Here is a 20,024-nt window from a genome sequence, read left to right on the forward strand (position 1 = left end):
ATAAAAGGTCTTCTGTCTCCTGGAGAATATTTTAAAGGGTATCTGTCTATATAGCAGACCATAAAAGGTATTATGTCTACTGTATAATACCTCGAAAGGAATACCTTGAAGGGTCCTATGTCTGCTATAAAAAAAAACTTAAAATATCTTCTGTGTGCTAGAGAATACCTTTAAAGGTCTTTTGTCTACCCGAAAGGAATGCTTTCTACTAGAGAACACATTAGAAGTTCTTCTGTCTACTATAAGTTGTGTTCCAGAAATAAAAAGTTTTTACAATTTTTACCACTTTTACACATTTTTTACCTCAAAACGTTCCCGTACACAAATAGTAGTAAACTGTTAAGCTTTTTAAGCAAAAATGGCGCTGAATGACTCGCTCTTTAAAAACTATTTACCCGATAAATTTGAGCGTGTAAAAAATAGTAACATGGTTGCCGCCTTCTGATTGGCTGGTAGGCCGACTTTGACATTTCTTCCAGTGTTTTTGACGTTTTTTCCATTTTTCCGTTACTGTACATTTTGAATAAAGTTGTATGTGTATCTCATTTTTCACAGTTCGCTCTTTTAGTACTATTACCATTAAAACTGTACTATAGACCAGTGATGGCCAAAATCACACATTTGCAGATTATAACTTGCGCTAGTGTGAGTGGAAACGTAAACAATGCGTTAACCGAACCAATGTGTTTACGGTGTACGTGGGTGTCGTATGCCCGCGGGCATAGGAAAGTTGTTGTTGGAGGACATCACTGCTATAGACCATTGGTGATCACTTCCTTACGGTAGCGTAAAAACAAACCACACGTATTCTCTATTTATTTCTCATTTGCCATTGCTTAGAAATGGGGAGAGTGTCTTGCCACTACTAATACACGAACTATTGTGAGCACCCCTGCTATAGACCAGACGTGACCAAAAAGAGAACAACCCAAAATGTGAATGTATTCAAACTATTGGCAACTTATGACTGTGTGTTAGTGTGTTTTTATGCACGCACGCTACAAAACAAAAACAATTCAAAACATTGTCTCTTTTTCGTACGCTCTTTCTATGCATTCGGGTCGTATGTGTGTAAATTGCCGAAAAACTTCGGCACCGCTGTGTCAAAGAAGAACACATTTGCTATAGACTAATGAATATACAGACGACGGATTACTCAATTTTTCCGCGGTCAAGTCACTCAAACCCGAAAACTCAAAAAAGTTGGAAGACGATTTATGCGGAAAATGGCAATATTTTCTTGGATATTTTTATCTGAGGATATAGTTCCCATCAAAAACTATCCCCATGTAGTCTTTTGTCAGAACAAAATATTTGTTAAGTTCATAGACTAATGAAAACATAGACGTCGGATCTCTCTCACCGACTATGTTCGAATTGAGTGTGTTAAATAAGAAACTCAATATAAAATGCCAAAAAATACAACTTAACAAATATTTTGTTCTGACAAAAGTCTACAAGGGGATAGTTTTTGATGGGAACTATATCCTCAGATAAAAATGTCCAAAAAACAAGTAAAAAAGTATCAGTCGGCTTTGCCGACCGAGATATACCCTCAGCCTGTGCAAATTGAAACACTTTTTTCACAAAAAACTTATGTATTTAGGGGGTTTCAAAATTTTGGTCGTATGAACCGACAAAAATGTTGATTAGGATTAAAGTTCATAAATTTTGCGGAAAAGGCACTTAAAGGAATGGACCGACATAGACCATGGGGGTGCCATAGGGGGTTTTTACACCCTTCGGAGTGTTTGCTCAAGAAGTATGGACTTGCCCCTGAAAAAACTTTTACCATCATAATTTAGGCAGCGAATGCAAGTTGCTTCAACAAAAATCAATGTGTTTCGATAGCTGGTCTTAAAGTGAACTTATCCGAAATTTTGTGTGAGAGGTACCGGATGGAGTGGACAAATATAGTCCATATTTGAACCTGATCTATATCTAGTAAACATATTAGGATGTGTAAAGTATGGACCAATTCGGCCACTCCCTTTCAGAGTTACCGTACGAACAAATTTTCCGAACATTTTTGAAGGCCAAATTTTGGAACGTATCGGCAGATCCGTTCGAGAGTTATCTTGCGCTCCAACCACCTCACACGGTGTCATAGGGGGTTTTTGCAAATTTCAGGCTTTTTTCTCGGGAAGTATGGACTTGCCCCTAAGGAAACTTGTACCGTCGTATGGGGGGCAGTGAATACAAGTTGCTAAAACAAAAATCAAAGCGATTCGAGAGATGGCCCTAAACTGAACTTTTCCGAAATTTTGTGTGGGAGGTACCCGAAGGAGTGGACCGATTGAGTCCATATTGAAACCATGGTAGAACAAATACAAGGTAAAGTTAATACTACAACAAATACAACTCGAACAACAACCACAAAGGAATTTGTAAACAAAACAAGGAAATGTCCATGGTACAATAATTTGGAAGGTAGGTCAGGTTCGAACAAATTGTGAAAAACAAGGCCTGGGTGTATTTGCTTATTCTGTCAGAATTACCATAACTGAATATGCAACAGGTTGTACTGTTTATTTGATATTTTGGATCATTAACTAAAAACGCGAAAAATGAATGGGAGGCTAAGTTTTCTTTACAGAGTCAGCTTCTGTATATGTTCAAAAGTTTGTTTCATCACAATGTTTTAATAAATATAAATAATAAATGTTGTAATAACAATTTTCATTTCGGCTTAATTTTAATAAGTATAAAATATTTTGTCATACTATTTTTCAAACCACACACATACATACACAATTTGTGTATACTGATTTGAAAGAATAAGCAAACCAATAGAAAAAAATGTAATCAGCTGTTTGCTATGCCCTACCTTCTAATGATTCTACCATGGAAATGTCTATAAATTATTGGAATTTAAAAAACTAATAATTTTTCACATTTGGTTGAATATTTTGGAAAACATGAATGAAAATTCGTTACATTTTCAATTTTTATGTTTCCACATCATTCCACTAAATGCATAAATTCTCGCAGAAAGTAGAATTCTTGCAGAAAAGTTTGGGGTCGCTGGAAATTCATAGAAAAAGGAGAAGCTGTTTCAATGTTTTGTTTTAGAAATCAAAGAAGCACATGTTTATTAGGGCTTTATTTTTTTAAATTTTAACAAAATACCTCACATATTAACAAACGTTGTATCGCCTCTACAAACGGTGATTTACTGCGCGGCTTATCGTTCGAACTTGGAGGAGGTTACATATCATTGATATGAAGAAGTCTTTCTGGGAAATGGTTTTTTCCGAATGATATATTTTTTTTCTCAAAAAATATATGTCCCTAATGTACATCGAAATAGAAATAAATGTATAAAATGTCATATGAAATTTGACACTAACGTTACAACCCAGTTCAGTCAGCTGTGTATTGCTGCTACCTTTTCTTATTCTACCATGTATTGAAACCTTATCTAAGTCTGGTACACACTTTACGATGGGCAAAGTATGGACCAAATCGATTACTCCCTTCAAGAGTTATCGTGCGCATAAATTTTCCGAACATTTTCGCACTTTTGTGGGGGAGGTACCGGAAGGAGTGGACCGATATAGCCCTTCTTCGAACTTAAACTAAGCTTGGGCAAAATATTACGAAAGCCAAAATTTGAACCGAATTGGTGCATCCGTTCGAGAGTTATTGTGCGCTCCAGCCAGCCAGACAGACAGACGGACGGACATTGCTCAATCGACTCCAAATTGTCTGAAACACATTTCGTCCAAACATACTTGGGGTCTAAAACCATTATTTCGATGAGGCACATTTTGTCCGTATGAAAGTGTATATACCCTCGTTAGCATAAATGCTGAGGGTATAATGAACAAAATCTTGCAATTTACCCCAAAACAAAATGCAATTGAGTGAACACAGAGCATATTGAGTGTAGAGGCGACCCCAACAAAAAAAAAAAAAAAAAAAAAAACAACACATTACAAATTCTCTGTCTATTCATTCATTAGTCTATACATTCCATGCGATATAAATCTACATACAGCAGTTTAGCGTTTATTATTTATAATAATGGCTCTATATCGATTTGTTTAACAATTGTTCTGTTCCAGAACCTTCAAGAATCTACTATTTTTTACTACGATAACAATTGTCCTTTATGTTATCGAAAAAATAGTAAGAATTAGTAGATTCTTGCAGTTCTGGAACAAACCAACAATTTTTCATACATTTTAATTCAAATGAAGCGAAATAATACGTCTGTACGATAACATCAAAATTTGTACAAATTCGTACAAATGTTTACTGAATGCAGTTCGAAAACAAAATTGACCAGCAAAAGACAGCAAGTTGAGAGAGATTTTTTGACTGTTCTGTGACTGAGAACTTGCTAACTTTTGCTGGGAAAATTTGTCCCATAAAAATTTGAAAGTTTTGGCCAGCTTACTTTTCATCAGCTGTTCTATATAAACAACATGAAATGTTGACATTTTTGAACAAGAAAATTTCACATTAGCTGTGTCTTTTTACGTGACAATTTGTAATAATTATTACTAATGTTGCAGATTTTGACAGTTATATAAAGGAAAAGTTACTGAAAAAATTGTTTCAGCAACATTTAGTAAGTAAAAAGACACACCAATTTTTTTAGATTCTACAGCGTTGTGGATAGGATAATTGCTTTAAATACAATGAAATTTTAAAATTTATGTTTTTATTTCTTTTGGCTTAAAATATCAAAAGAAACATAAAACAATTTTCATATACACATTTTCGGAAACAGCTGACTTTGTTGCAAGTTCTTACAAAATGTTGTTCAAGTAAAATTTGCTGGAACTTTCTGAGTAATTATATTGCTTGGAAAGTTATCGTACAGACCTAATGACCTATATCATCATATAAAGTTATTGTCTAAATGTGGCTTTAGTGTAAACGTACTCTTATTACTTATGCGTGTAGGGTAACAGAAAGATGAACACATACCAAAAATTCCTTCATTTATAAACAAACAATAAACTAAACAATCAGATGGCAGACTATATTAAATTTAGACTTCAGACTAGCAGACAAGTCGTCATAGGCTACAGTTTTTGTTTATATTAAAAAAAACACCAATGAAAACCAAAAACAACAAGAAATGCTCTCAAGCGATAAGATTTTTGTTGCGAATTTTTGGTTAGTTTGTGCTTATCATACGCATAAATAATATGACTTTCATAAACACACGCCACTTATTCGATATGTTCGAATTATTTTTTTAACACCACATTTGTTTATTTTCGCTTTTTTTGGATACAAAACAAATGGGTGTGGTTCAAGACATAAACAAAAATATTCCATTCGATCTTGTTTTAATTTTTTGAAGCTACGCAGTTTGATTGCTTTTTTTTTCTAATTTGAATTGCATTAGTAAAATGCCAAGCGGAGGTTAGGACTTAAATAATGTTTGGAATTCGTATGATATCATATTGCAACACTGTAGTGGAAATAGCTAAAATATAATTTACACTTGCACCTAAAACCAGTTTTTGTGGCAAATACGTCATTTATTCGGCAGATATTCAATGGAATTGACAACTTATGCCCGTAATTTGAACGTCTAGGTAAACGGGTAGGTAGCTACCTATTTGTTATCTTTACCTACGCGTTTGGATTGAATTGAATTCTGCTACCATCGACCTTGACATTCAACTCTATTGTTCTCAACTCTGCCGCCCAGGTGGTGAACAGAGTGGCCGTAGATTTATTGGCTGATATTTGTATATTTCTCGCGTGGAAAAAGGTGGTAAGATCAGGCAAAAAGGAGTTCAGCCTTTCACAAATATCATCAGGGAAGGCACCTGACGCCAAGATCTCATGTTACGATCTCAGTGCCGTCTGCAGCGGTTGGAATTCAGGAGAGGTATAGGTTAGACAGTTCCGGCAATATCACCCCACCTTGGACAACTCCCTGTTTCACTCTACGGGTCTTGGTCTTCTTGATCCTAAATTCTACGTACGACTGGCGTCCACACATATAATTTATTATCCAACGTTTCAAATTTGGCCGGAGCGTAGTCAGCTCGATGACCTCAAACAGCGTGGACTACTTGACAGTATCAAAGGGTTTTGATAAATCAAGCGGCACTATCACTGTTCTATCGCACGGCTTGCTCTGATTGAGTCCTCGATTAATATGTGTGAAGATGGCCTGCTGCGCAGTTGTTGTGCTGCTTACGGATCCCATGCTATTGATCGGCAACTGAACAGTTATTTCTGATGCAGGGAAGGACTAAAGCCCCAAGGGCGACAAAACCGAAATCGATCTGCACGATTCACCTTTGCTGGCATCCTTGACAGGCTTCAGTAGCTGGTCTATTTTCCAGACTTCGGGAAAGATGTGGGTGGCTAGCGACAGGTTGAGAACTTTAGTGAGATACTTGACTTCCGGGCGTCCAGCTTTTGCAGTTTGAGCAGTGAAATCATGGCATCTCATAGCACCACTTCCATAAAATTTTGCTGGGTGTAAATGCGCTCAAGCATTTATGAAACTTCCACAAAAGTTTTTACCACAGTTTATACAGTTGGACACTAATAGTGCGTTTAGATTTATAAATCCACTCGATTTCAAATGTCAATTTCATAGTGTATCCGTCAAATAAATCATAGTATTAAATCCACTCGATTTGATGCACTATGAAATTGACATTTGAAATCGAGTGGATTTCGTAAGTCTAAACCTACTGTAAGCCCAGCTGATTGTTAAGTCCCGGTCCACACTAGAGTGATTTCATTGAAAAAATTGCATGAAATTATGCGTCTCTAGATTGACCTCCATAGTAAAGTAAAATCATAAAATTGCTGTAGTGGGGAATTCGATTTAAAAACACCTAATTTCATGAAATTTTTTGATGAAATTCACGCTAGTGTGGACCGGGACTATGTTTGTTGTCAAAAACAATATTGTGATTTAACTTACAAAGAAACTCAAATCACAATAATATAATAGCTTCGTTCCAGAACTAAAAAGTTTTTACACATTTAACACATTTTGCACATTTTTGCCCAAAATGCGTTCCCGTACAACAGTAGCAAAATGTTCACTTCTCTTTGAACAAAAATGGCGCTGAATTGCTTTCTCGTTAGAAACTTTTTACACGACAAATTTGGGCGAGCAAAAATGTGCAACATGTTTGCCGGCTTCGGATTGGCTGACACGTCGACTTTGACATTTGTTCCAGTTTTTATGACGTTTCTGCCATTTTTCCGTTCCCGTACATTTTGGAAAAATGTGTGTGTTGGACTCATTTTCAACAGATTGCTCTTTTGACACTTTTATCATTAAAAAAAGTACTGGAACGAAGCTAGAATCTATTATGTTTGTTGTCAAAAGTTGTTAACAGAACTTTTAATGGCCGACCTTCTATTGTCTTTGGTTTTTACTGTAAAGGCCGCGGTAAATTAGAGGCATGGCATTCTTTCTTAAGGCCTAGATACATCAGAAGCCTCGCCTGCTTGCCTTTCTTGCTTCTGATAAAAAAATAAAAAAGAAAAGGGAAATCTAGTTCGAAAATTGGATCGGCCTTTTTTATTCTTTTATCAGAAGCAAGCAAGGCGAGCGAGCGAGGCTTCTTATGTACCTAGACCTTTATAGCCGAAAAAACATCCAACATTTCAGTAATGTTGGGCTCATCTCTGATAAAAGAATAAGGAAAAAAATCGATATATGCTGCCCTTGCCCTTTTATCAGAAAGACGCCCAACTTTACTGAAACGTTGGATGTGTTTTCGGTTTACGTTAGTCAAGAATTAAAAATGACCGAGACAAATTCGAACTAGGTTGCCTTCTCCCTTTTAGTCTTCTACCGGAATTAACGTAAACAAGAAAGTCAGCTGCTTATGCACCTAGGCCTTAAGCGTATTTTTTATTTAACAAAAATAATCTCTTCTCAAATATCCTGCCTTGTTAAAGCAATTTACCCAGCAGCCGGACAATCTAAAGACCCATCAATCAGTCTTCACAAAACAAAAGCTAGTTATCAAACCGTCTATTATTTCTGACTTGTTTTATAATTCCTATGAGCGTTATCAATGAAAGCGGCAAACTTAGTTTTTTCTATTGACGTTTTTTCAATGGAAGTTTGTTTGCTTGTTTATTATGGGAAAATGTGGCCCCAGCCGTCATAATCTATACCGACTGCTGGGTGGATATTGAGCTAAACAATTTAGTTGCTGATAGTAAAAAATGAATGGAAAATTCGCAATGATATCATTTTATATGATAAAGACGAGTCATCAATATGAGCTTTATAGGTTTATCCAAAATAAATGAAAGAGAATTGGTGGGAGAGTCATAGACTAAAGAAGATAAATAGAAAAAAGAATGCTCTCATCGAGTATGTTTGCCATTGAGTTTGTCATCAGTGGTACTCATTTCTGAAACCCCATTATCCTGATTAAAAGATAGTATTTAATAATCTTGGACAGAACCTGCATCGTACCCCAGAAGTAGATACTATGACCAAAGAAGTTCTGGAAGCATCCAATAAAAAATTTGTGGGGTGGGGGTGATGCAGGGGGTGGAAGATGCCCTAGCAATGGTCCTGGTGTTGTTGTAACAGCATATGATAAGTTAGTAAGTTCACTATTCTGTTTAATACGGCTCTGTGTCTAATTCAAGTTCTAGGAATGTGGCTGCTTCGATGGATTGTAACCACAAAGCTAGTGGAGTTAGTTGAGTAGGTTTGGAAGGGCAGTTGAAAACGTACAAGTTGTCGTGCGGAGAGCGATGATTGCACCCACCATTAGTCTATTGACATATGCACCATTGGGCGACAACATTTGTCATTAACCAACCCACAATTGGGCGCCAGAATTTCATAACTCACTATTGGTCCGCATTAGTTCTCAGACAATGCTTAATTTGAACATACTGCTGATGTATAATTTTGCCTAATATTAGTTCGCTCTTGGATGATAATAGTCGTCTGGTGCTAGGGAATTTCAATACTCAACATGGGCTTTGGCGTTCCGTCTTATGCGGAACATGGCCAGTGCGGTACAGCGGTTACCGAGCACATTATTGATAGCTCTACATTTGCACGGTGAACGATGCTTTTCATACGAGGTGTTCGTTTACGTTAAAGTTTCTTCAAGTTTTACCAGTTTTACTATTTTTAACTCGGAAAGGGTTCCTTAACCCCAAAAAGTAGTAAAACTGGTAGCAACATTTAAGTGAGAGCATGCCAACATGGCTTTCTCTTTTACAACTTTCTGCTCGACAAATTTCGTGGTGTAAAAAATGGAAAATCTGTCAAACTACTTATAATTGTTCCACAAACATCCCAGGCTGGACAAGGGAGAATTCTCTCATATCAACGAGTGCACCCCGATTCATATTAGTTAAATGATATGGAACCTACTGTTTATCGCCGAGTCCGAACGGCGTGTCCTAAGACACCACTTGTAGAAAAGTTGTACATGGCTGAAATACTCAGGAAATGTCGCCAACATTACTGAGGGGTATTTTGCCACTATTGAAAATTTGTGTTATCTAGCCGTGGAATCGAACCCACGACCTTCTGCGTGCAAGGCGGGTCTGCATACCATTGCATCACGGTGGCACCCGACTGTCAAACTACTGATTTGACAATTAAGGCAAAAGAAAACAGCGCGCACTGTGAAATAAAACAGTGACATTTATTTTGTTTGTTATTTTTTAAGTGGCCATGTTTGTTTTTTTACATTGCTGCCAGATCTACTATTTTTCCGTTCCTTTACTTTTGTGCAAAACTTGTTACGTGAGAACAATTTCACTGTTCTCTCTTTTGCTACTTTTAGTATTAAACAAGTAAAAAAGTATCAGTCGGCATTGCCGACAGAGATATACCCTCAGCCTGTGTGGATTGAAATACTTTTTTTTAAAACTTATGTACGTATTTAGGGGGGGTTTTCAAAACAATATGGTTAGGATTAGAGCGCAAAAATTTGCGGGGATATCGATGGATAGGGCTTTTTTAACTGAGTTTCGACAATATTTAGAGTACCATTTTAGCGAATATTTTCGAACTTTTGTGGGGGAGGCATTGGAAGGAGTGGACCTTCCACCTTCGAATTTCATGTAATATTCGAAGAAATATTACAATATCCAAAGTGTGGACGAACGCAGTATTCGGTTCGAGCTCTCCAGTCACTACATACATATGGTGCCATAGGGGGTTTTTGCAACTTTCGGGCTTTTTTCTCAAGAAGTATGGACTTGCCCTTAAAAAAACTTTTACTGTCGTAATTGAGGCAGTGAATATAAGTTGCTACAATAAAAATCAGAGCGATTCGAGAGCAGGCCCTAAACTGAACTTTTCCGAAATTTCGTGTGGGAGGTACCCGAAGGAGTGGACCGATTGAGTCCATATTGAAACCTTATCTAAGTGTGGTACATTATAAGTATTTATATTGAACTATAAGTATTTATACCAAAATTCATCTGCCAACGCCAACTCCTTCTATATTTGGCCACCGTTTATTTGAACTCGCGACATAGTGCAGCGTTTTTTTGAGGTTATGCGCCATTATCTCGGGAACTATGGACTTGCCCTCGAAAAAAATTACAATGACGTAGCGGAGGCCGCACGAGCATCCTGTTGCAAAAAATTTCATAACGATTCGTGAGGTGTCACTAAACTGCACTTATTTCAAATTTTGTGTGGGAGGTACCTGAAGGAGTGGACCGATATAATCCATATTCGAACTTGAAGTATGCCCAGAGGTAGTATTACCATATGCAAAGTTTGGTTCAATTCGGTTACTCTCTTCGAGAGTTATCGTGCGCACAAGTTTTGCGACAATTTTTGAACATTTGGGGGGAGGTACCTGAAGGAGTGGACCTATATGGCCCATCTTCGAACTTAAATCAAATCTGGACAAAATATTTCGATACCCAAAATTTGAACCGAATCGATTGATCCGTTCGAGAGTTATGGTGCGCACCAGCCTGCCAGACAGACAGACAGACGGACGGACATTGCTAGATCTACTCAAAATTGTCTGAAACGGATATCGTACAAACATACTTGGGGTCTAAAACCATTATTTCGATGAGGCACATTTTTGGTCGTATCAAAGTGTAAATACCCTCTTTAGCCTAAAGGCTGAGGGTATAAAAAGTAAAGGAACAAAGCTTATGAAAATTTTCATGAAAATTATTTGAACTTATGGGGAAGAAGGGTGACGTAGGGGATGGAAGATACCAAGGAACGGCCCTGACCGGTTTTAACATGGCAAAGCCCAGGATTTATCTTGGCCCCTCTTTCATCTCAAGTGGACATTGACCTCCCCGTGGTGTTACCTGGGGAACTGCCTTTAACACCCGTTAAAGGTAGTGAGCTAACATGTGCCGCGCGTTCACCCATAAGAACGTTAAAAACTTGGGTTTGGGCGTCGGGTTAGTAACACTCCCCTAGAAAAAAACAGCCTACTATGAAAAAACGAAAGAAAAGAAAAACAAACCCCTCTAAAGTTGACGAACCCCGCAAACGTTTTAAGGACCATGATCTGCGAATCTGCACCTGGAATGTTCGCACTATTTATAGAGAAGGTGCAGTCTTCGCATTGGCAGACGTACTTGAAAAGTACAAGGCCGATATTACTGCCATACAGGAAATACGATGGAATGGGAAAGGCGTCACAACAACACCTAAAGGTGACGCACTGTATTATAGTTGCCATGACACAAAGCATGAGTTTGGTTGCGGATTTGTAGTTGGTCGGAGGTTAAAACATCTGGTCTCCAGCTTCACCCCAGTGAATGAAAGACTCGCTGCAATTCGATTAAAGGCAAAATTCTTCAACATCAGCTTTATTTGCGCTCATGCTCCCACTGAAGACAAGGACGAACAGACCAAAGATATTTTTTACGAGCGCTTAGAAGAAACTTATGACCGTTGCCCTGCCCCTGACATTAAAATTATACGAGGGGATTTTAATGCCAAAATTGGAAAGGAGAATATCTTTGGCCCAACAGCGGGGAAATTCAGTCTCCACAGCGAATGGTATGGTATGACAATGGTATGAGGCTGATAGACTTTGCAGCTGCAAAAAACATGGTAGTGAGCAGTACCTGATTTAATCATCTCGATATTCATAAGGGCACCTGGCTGTCTCCAGACCAAAGAACAAGTAATCAAATTGATCATGTTGTGATAGATGGAAGACATTCATCGAGAGTGTTGGATGTACGATCGTTCCGAGGCGCAAACGTTGATTCGGACCACTACCTTGTTGCAGGAAAGGTACGTACCCGTCTAAACATTGCAAATGAAGCACGAACAGAAACAACTCGGAAGTTGGACATCGATAGGCTGCAAACACAACAGATAGCCACAGCATATTCCACTCAACTAGCCCAATTGCTTAATGAGAGCACTCCTTGTCCTGATAACATATCAGGACAATTGCAAAACATTGCCCACTCCGTGCAAACAGCCGCAAAATCAGTACTTGGATACCAGAGACCTCCACCAAGGAATCCATGGTATGACCAGGAGTGTCGTGCTGCCACCGAAGAGAAAAATGCGGCATATAGAGCTACTTTACAATCAGTAACAACGCGTAGCGCACGAGAGAGATATTGGGAGAAAAGGAGAGAAAAGTCTTTTCCGCAAGAAAAAGACAGAAGTGGAAAAGCGGGAGTGTGAAAAATCGAGATGTATAGGAGGCGGAATGAAGTCCGAAAACCCTACCAAAGGGTGAAACGTCAAATAGATGGCTTTGGTACAGGCACATCCTCCTGTAGAGACCAGCAAGGTAATCTGGTAACAAATACAGATAGCGTGCTCAGGATATGGAAGGAACATTTTTCCAATCTGCTGGTATCCAATAGTAGCGAAGACGATGATACCACAGATCCAATCCCAGAAGATGGTATAGAATGTATACCACCCGGCCAAGAAGAGGTAAAGACAGCAATAAACCGGCTGAAGAATAATAAGGCAGCAGGAGCTGATGGCCTACCAGCCGAGCTGTTTTAAATCGGAGGCGACACGCTGATAAGGTGTATGCATCAGCTAGTTAGCACCAACTGGCAGGAAGAACGCGTACCCGACGATTGGAACCTGAGCATCCTGTGTCCCGTGTCCACAAGAAAGGAGATAAGACCGTATGCTCCAACTATAGGGGCATAAGTCTTCTCCCTATTGCCTATAAGATAGTGTCAGGGATATTGTGCGAACGACTAAAGCCCATGGTCAACGAAATAATTGGACCATCCCAATGCGGCTTTAGACCTGGCAAGTCCACCATTGACCAGATATTTACCCTGCGCCAAATCCTGGAGAAGACCCAAGAGATGCAGATCGACACCTACCACCTTTTTGTCGATTATAAAGCAGCCTTCGACAGCCCGCTACGTTCAAAGGTATTCCAAGCAATGTCTGAATTTGGTATCCCCGCAAAGCTCATTCGGCTTTGTAAAATGACTCTAACTGACACAAGATCTTCAGTTAAAATAGGAAAGAACCTCTCCGAGGAGTTTTGTACCAAAAGAGGTTTCAGGCAAGGAGACAGCCTTTCGTGTGACCTTTTCAACATCCTGCTAGAAAAGGTTAAAGAGAGGCAAACCCTGAAAAGATGTGGCACAATCTACACCAATAGCCACATGTTACTTGCTTATGCTGATGATATAGACATCATGGAACGATCAGTAAAAGAAGTAACCGATACCTTTATGAAGGTCGAAGGAGAATCTGCTAAAGTGGGTCTGGCGGTAAACGGCGAGAAGACCAAGCTGATGGTGTCGACGCGCAATGCGTCCATTGAGATCGGACCAACTGTTGAATTTGGTTCCTATAATTTTGAGGTAGTAAAAGACTTCGTATACCTCGGCACCGCCGTAAACACAACAAACGACATCAGTTGTGAAATAAAAAGAAGAATTGTATTGGCCAACAGATGCTACTTTGGCTTAAGTAAGCACTTTAAAAACAAAGCCACAACTCGTCAAACAAAAATAACGCTTTACAAAACACTGATACTACCCGTGCTGATGTATGGTTCCGAAGCCTGGATACTTGCGCAAGCAGATAAGGCAGTGCTTGGCGTGTTTGAGAGAAAAATTCTTCGAAAGATCTAAGACCGATCTGCGTTGACGGTGAATATCGACGTCGTATGAACCACGAGCTGTATCTGCTATACAAGGACATCAATATAGTTAAACGTATCGAGATGCAGCGATTGCGTTGGCTAGGCCCTATAATAATAATGAGCGATGATGAACCCGCTAAAAAGGCGTATAAATTCGTATAAATGCGTGCGGTGCACGCAGAATTGGCAGGCCAAAGAATAGATGGCGCAAACAAGTGGATGATGAGATGACAAGGCGCGGTATTCCAAAAAGCTAAGCACGAAACAGAGTGAATTGGATATCTTTTCTTAGTTCGGTCTATGGAACAAATGTTCTGTAATGGGCCAGCTAAGTAAGTAAGTAAAGCCCTGCGTACATAAGCTGCCTCGCCTACTTACCTTGCTTGCTTCTGATAAAAGAATAAAAAAGAAAAGGGCAACACAGTTCGAAATATGCTCGGCCTCCTTTATTCTTTTATTTTTATTATGTCAGAAATGAAGCAGGAAAGCAAGGCAATCAGGCAAGGCAGCTTATGTACGCAGGCCTTAAGGCAAAGCAAGGCAATCAGGCAAAGCAGCTTATGTACGCAGGCCTTTAAGAATGCCATGCTTCTTATGTGTCGAGGCCTTTATTTTTAATGTCTGGCACAAGAGTTATTCTATTGCTAATGCTTGGTTTACATTTACGAAATCCACTCGATTTCAACTGTCAATTCCTTTGCGTATACGTCAAATGAATACTCATTTGAAATCCATTGGATTTCGTTTGACGTTTAATCAATGAAATTGACAGTTGAAATCGACATTTACCAAGGTAGTGGTATCACACCAGCTGTACGAATAAGAAGTGTCAAATCCTTTTATAAAAAAAAAAATATTTTTGTTCCAATTTCCCCAACGACATAAATAAAGTTTAGACATAACAAATTCAAAATTTTACAACAGAAGAATAATAAGAATTTGTGTAAAAGAATACTACCTAATTAAAATGCGATATTGGATTTCGTTCGCAGTATGTAGTACCTCCACTTTATTCTTTTACATGAAATTGAGCGTGAAGTAAGCGACATATTTCATTGTACATAATGTACATAAGCGGCTGACTTTCTGTCTTAACTTATTTCCGATAAAAGAATAAAAGGCAAAGGGCAAACTAGTTAGAATTTGGCTTGGTCGTTCTTTACGGTTTTGCCAGGTTTTCTTTAAGCCTTTAAGTCGCCTATGTACCGAGGCCTTTACTTTTAGAACTTGTGAAATGTGAAAAAAATTGACAAATGTGCAAGTCATTCATCCATCATGTTGATGAACCCTTCTTTGTTCACATTTATTTAGGAAAATTGTCACTATTTATTAGAAATGATTGGTTAATGTGATCTGATCTGAACTGTTAATGCATTTATTATAATATTTCGATTTAAAAAAAATTGCTGCGATACAATAAACAACTCGTAAATGGAAGGCTTTTAAAAATCTTAGTATTATGTTATCATCTAAATTTTCGAATAATTAACAAATACAAATGTTAAAATTTCTAATTTTTCACAGTCTGTTAACTTTCCGCAGTAATCCGCATTTACTCCGAAGCTATTTGCACATTTTAAGTTTTAGTACAATAAAAGTTCTCATTTCAAAATGTTTCTTGGAATAATATTCGTCTTACTAACAATGATTGCTGCTTCAAATCAGGTGGGTGGAGATTGTTGCTTCCATGGCTGGAATAAAGAATAAAGAATTTGCTCACAATAATGCATTACTCACAGTTTATACAGTTGGCCATTCAGAGTTCTGTTAACAACATTTGACAACAAATATAATCGATTTTACATTATTGTGATTTTAGTTCCTTTGTATTTTAAATCACAATAATGTTTTTGACATCAAACATAATAGTCAGCTGGGCTTATTGGCCGACCTTATACTAGACCTTGGCATTACTGTAAATTCCTTGTTTACATTTTGTATGTGATTTTATTCACAATAACGCATTTTGACAACTGCTATGAAGATCAGCTGTTTTTGGCATTACACCTTATTATTCCACCATGGTTCCTTCACAACCAATTATTGCTACTTTACAATCACTGAATTATATGATTCTCTTAGGCTGCAAATAGACGCTTCGATTTTGTTGTTTACAATTTCACTTGCACGAAATTCGTAACGTCAATAACTACGCTGGATTGTGATTTTCGTAAATTGGCTGTAAATCACTACGGTTTGAATATGTTGCTGATGCTCGATCATCAACTATCTAAGGATGCCGAATATCATGGTATGATCCACATTAAACCCAAGAAGAAACAAACTATCGTTAAATTTGTTGAGCTACGTTTAAAGATTTGTGATACGCTGGCAATGCAAATGCTGCCCATACCACTTGCCAAAACAATTTTCAATGAATTAATGTCAAAGGGTAATCTGCCATTCGCATGTCCCATAAAAGGAGTAAGTTTGATGGTGAAGAGAAGTTTATTTTTTTTTTAAATTATTAAAGAATATTTTTCTTTTCTTTAGAATGTCTTGTATAACGTATCGAATTTGGAAGTGACCACCGAAATGTTTCCATCCTATACCATTATTGTGGACTTCAATTTTACGCTGAATTTTTATGAAAATCAAAAGAAATTTTTTATGATTTTATTACAAGGTTCAACTTTGCCAAAGAAATTGTAAAGGTTGTGGGTGAGGGAACGGCGTGACATTATCACTTAAGGGGGAGAAGCATAAGCGATGAGGGATTCTTGTTGAAGTCATTTCAGGTTAAAGAATTAAGATCAGCTACGACCTTATTAAAATATGGTTCGAACATTTCTTTGTTCTTTTGTCCGAAATGACTTAAGCAAGAATGGCTTGTCGCTTATGAATCTCCGGTTTAAGGTAACCGGCTATTTCAAAAATAAATTTTATTGTAACTTATTTTAATGAATATTTCAAATAAAGAGCAAACAAAACCTTACTAACATGCAATGAACGCAAACAAACAAAACAATTCCCACAACAATCACACAAAGTCACAAACTTTTCAGTTTCTTTGAATCGTTTCGCTCTCAAAACAAAACAAACACTCCAGACTTAAAAACAACAAAACAAAACCACAACATTTTCAATGCAAAAAAACGAAAACCGTACGATTACTGAAATGTACTCCGGCTATGCTTTGACGAATTGTTTCGTTCACCACCGAAACAAAAAGAATTTTTGGCAAACATTTGCTGTGCGAAATGATCAATGCACAATCAGACACACACACACACACACATTTGATTGCTTAACAACCCTATCAGCCAGCATCAACATACTTGGAACATACTACGATTGATGTTTTCAACCACCAAACGAATCATTCATTGAATCGTTCATGTGTTTTGAACTTTTTCGTTTTCTATTTGTTGTTGTGGAATTGAGAACTTTTCGCTATTCGTTTTGTTCGCACTCACGAATGTAAAGACAACGAAACAAAACACCGAGTTTGGTTAACGTGGGTTATGTTTCGTTTTGTATTGTTCCTATGAAAAATACGAAACAAAACGATTGGTAATGTTTCATAAAGTATTTTTACGTACGCTGTAAACATGTGGGGGAGTTTGCCATTTTCCTGGGGGAGTTTGCCATTCTCCTACCAGGCGCGTCTTCCCGGGTGGCGGATGGGAAGGGGGTCACTGCAATGTGTGGAGTCGGAGCCGTCCTTGGGCAACCAAAGCCGGACCCGACCCCGCACATCGTGGAGACCCTGGGGGTCTTCGGACCCCTCGTGGACCAAAAATTGGATCGGGGTAGTTCCCTTAAATAAATTAACTAAAATGGGTAGAAAGAACAGGAGAAATAAAGTTACGGTGCAGGGAGTTAATAACCCAGTACCGGCGGCAAGCGTTGGTGTGACCACAAGCCATGTGTCGTCGAAATCAAGAGATTGTGATCCGGCTGTGTTAGGTGTGGATGCCTTGGCACCTACAGCTGTACCTGTTACAAGTGCATCAATTCCAACCCCCAAAATAGATGACGACCCGGCAATTCAAACGGAACATGATTTAGCCAGGGCTGGTGAAAGCCAGTCTACGGCAGACAGGACCGCAGTTGTGGGCGGGGACGACCTTCACGGCACCCTCAGAACTATACATGACAGTTTAGAGAGGCAAAGTAGGGGACTCCTCGACCAGCTGGATAGGCTTGTACCGGATGAGCATTGTAAGGACACACTCCCGGAGGAATTGTTAAGGCCTGCGTACATAAGCTGCTTTGCCTGGTTGCCTTGCTTTTCTGCATCATTTTTGACATAATAAAAATAAAAGAATAAAGTAGGCCGAGCAAATTTCGAACTGGGTTTCCCTTTTCTTTTTTATTCTTTTATCAGAAGCAAGCAAGGCAACCAGGCGAGGCAGCTTATGTACGTAGGCCTTTACACAATCTGATCCTGACTGACGATGAGCTGGACACCACGGTGATGCCGGCCAAGTCTACACAGGAAGTTTGCTGTGACTCTAACAAAGGGAGTGCGAACCCTGATACCCAACCGGATGCAAGTCTGATTCCGACTGGTCATGTGTCGGCACTTGCCGACAATAGGCTTTAAAGGCAGACTGCAACTGAAACGATGTCCGACGACGGGGAATCTAACGAGACCCCGACAATGGGCAGCGACTCGAAAGTTGCATCTGCACGAGAAGCATCGGATACAAAGCACTACAAACGTGCTGTATCCTATCTCCGCAAGTTCGTAGGGAGAGATGCGAACTTGCACTCGGCGAGGGGTAAGCTGAAGTTCATAAGGAAGTTCGAGAGAACTTACCCGCGTGAATTTCATCGCGAGCTCCAGTTGGAAAGGATCTTCCTCCCGGATAAAGTAGTGGAGCCGGCTAAGCATACTGCCTCTGGCAAATGTGCTGCGCCGAAACCTATTCAGAAGCTTAACCCGAACCGACAGGTAAAGGAAAAGGCTAATGAGTGCACGCCCAAACCTACAGGCACCCCTAGTGATGACCGACCGGTAAAGGACTCTGCCTCAAAGCCTGATTCTGCTCCGAAAGGCAAGGGTGAAGCGGCTGGAAGTGCTGGTCTCAATAGGAAGATGGTTAGGCCAGCTGAGGAAACATTGTCTTCTGGAGGAACGAACAATGCCCCGCAGCATAAATCTGTGAAGTGCTTTCGCTCCTCCGAGGGTCCACAACCTTCAGCAAAGAAGACAATGACTTCTCAGCTGGTTGAACCATCAACCTCGTATGCGGCGGCTGTTGAGCGTACAACCAAGGGGAAACAACTGAGTACAGAGAAGGCATCCACCTCCTCTCGAAAAGTTAACCCCAAGGCGCACGGTCAAGGACGCAAGAAGCCATACAGCAGACCGGTTGCAGTGGCAGATGATAAAGACCTTCATTTGGCAATCATCGACAGAGCTGACCCAAATGGTAGAATCAGCGACATTCACTGGTTGCTTTTTGAAACTGGTCATCGGTCTGCCATAGTTTCTGGACCGGAAGATCAGGAAGACCGACAATTTGGCAGCGCCTTCTTGCGAAAGGGTGTCAAAGTTATTAACTGTCTGAACAAGAAGTCACGAGGTTTTCTTGTTCGGACAGTTGAGGGCTTTGGCGCTCTGTGGGAAGGAGCTGATCTTGCGGCGGTCTCCCTATCCGATATTCCGTCCAGGAAGATTCTTTTAGCATGGATTCCCCCTCCTACTGTGGATAAGGAGCTCCTGCTGAAAATGCTGAGATTGCAAAACCCCAACCTCACTATATCGGGCTGGACTGTAATAAGTCTAGCACCCTGTAACGAGGATGGTGGTTTGGTTGCAAGAGTGGCGGTTGACCCCCTGAGGAGTTATATCTTAGAGAACGTAAGGGATAACTAAATTTCGGTTCAGGATGGGTTCGGTTTCGACTGAGTCCACCCTACGAAACTCAGTAAGGGTAGGGAAGCGGCAAAGGCTGCGCATGTTGCAGATTAATCTGCATCATTGCAAAGCCGCCGCCATTTCTT

At 39.4% G+C, this 20,024-nt stretch overlaps 2 protein-coding genes across 2 annotated transcripts in view; both read left to right on the forward strand.

Annotated features, from left to right (window-relative positions):
* Positions 1-20,024, forward strand: part of LOC141405330 (uncharacterized) — a 540,708-nt gene that overhangs the window by 224,949 nt on the left and 295,735 nt on the right. The gene's annotated exons all lie outside the window — the stretch shown is intronic.
* LOC141387488 (uncharacterized) lies at positions 15,662-16,903 on the forward strand. The gene is made up of 3 exons (XM_073957330.1): positions 15,662-15,734; positions 16,152-16,493; positions 16,563-16,903. The coding sequence occupies exons 1-3, from the start codon at positions 15,681-15,683 to the stop codon at positions 16,719-16,721; spliced, it is 555 nt and encodes a 184-aa protein (XP_073813431.1). The 5' UTR covers positions 15,662-15,680; the 3' UTR covers positions 16,722-16,903.

This window comes from Musca autumnalis, unplaced genomic scaffold, assembly GCF_047663935.1.
Source record: "Musca autumnalis isolate F117 unplaced genomic scaffold, ASM4766393v1 scaffold_5, whole genome shotgun sequence".
Taxonomy (NCBI): Eukaryota; Metazoa; Arthropoda; class Insecta; order Diptera; family Muscidae; genus Musca; species Musca autumnalis.

What these genes read in the sequence shown, in the direction of transcription:
- LOC141387488 (XM_073957330.1), top strand. Translation starts at nt 15,681, where the DNA reads ATGTTTCTTGGAATAATATTCGTCTTACTAACAATGATTGCTGCTTCA. An exon ending in TGATTGCTGCTTCAAATCAG is followed by an intron (nt 15,735 to 16,151) that starts GTGGGTGGAGAT and finishes TGATTCTCTTAG; the next exon opens with GCTGCAAATAGACGCTTCGA. An exon ending in TCGCATGTCCCATAAAAGGA is followed by an intron (nt 16,494 to 16,562) that starts GTAAGTTTGATG and finishes TCTTTTCTTTAG; the next exon opens with AATGTCTTGTATAACGTATC.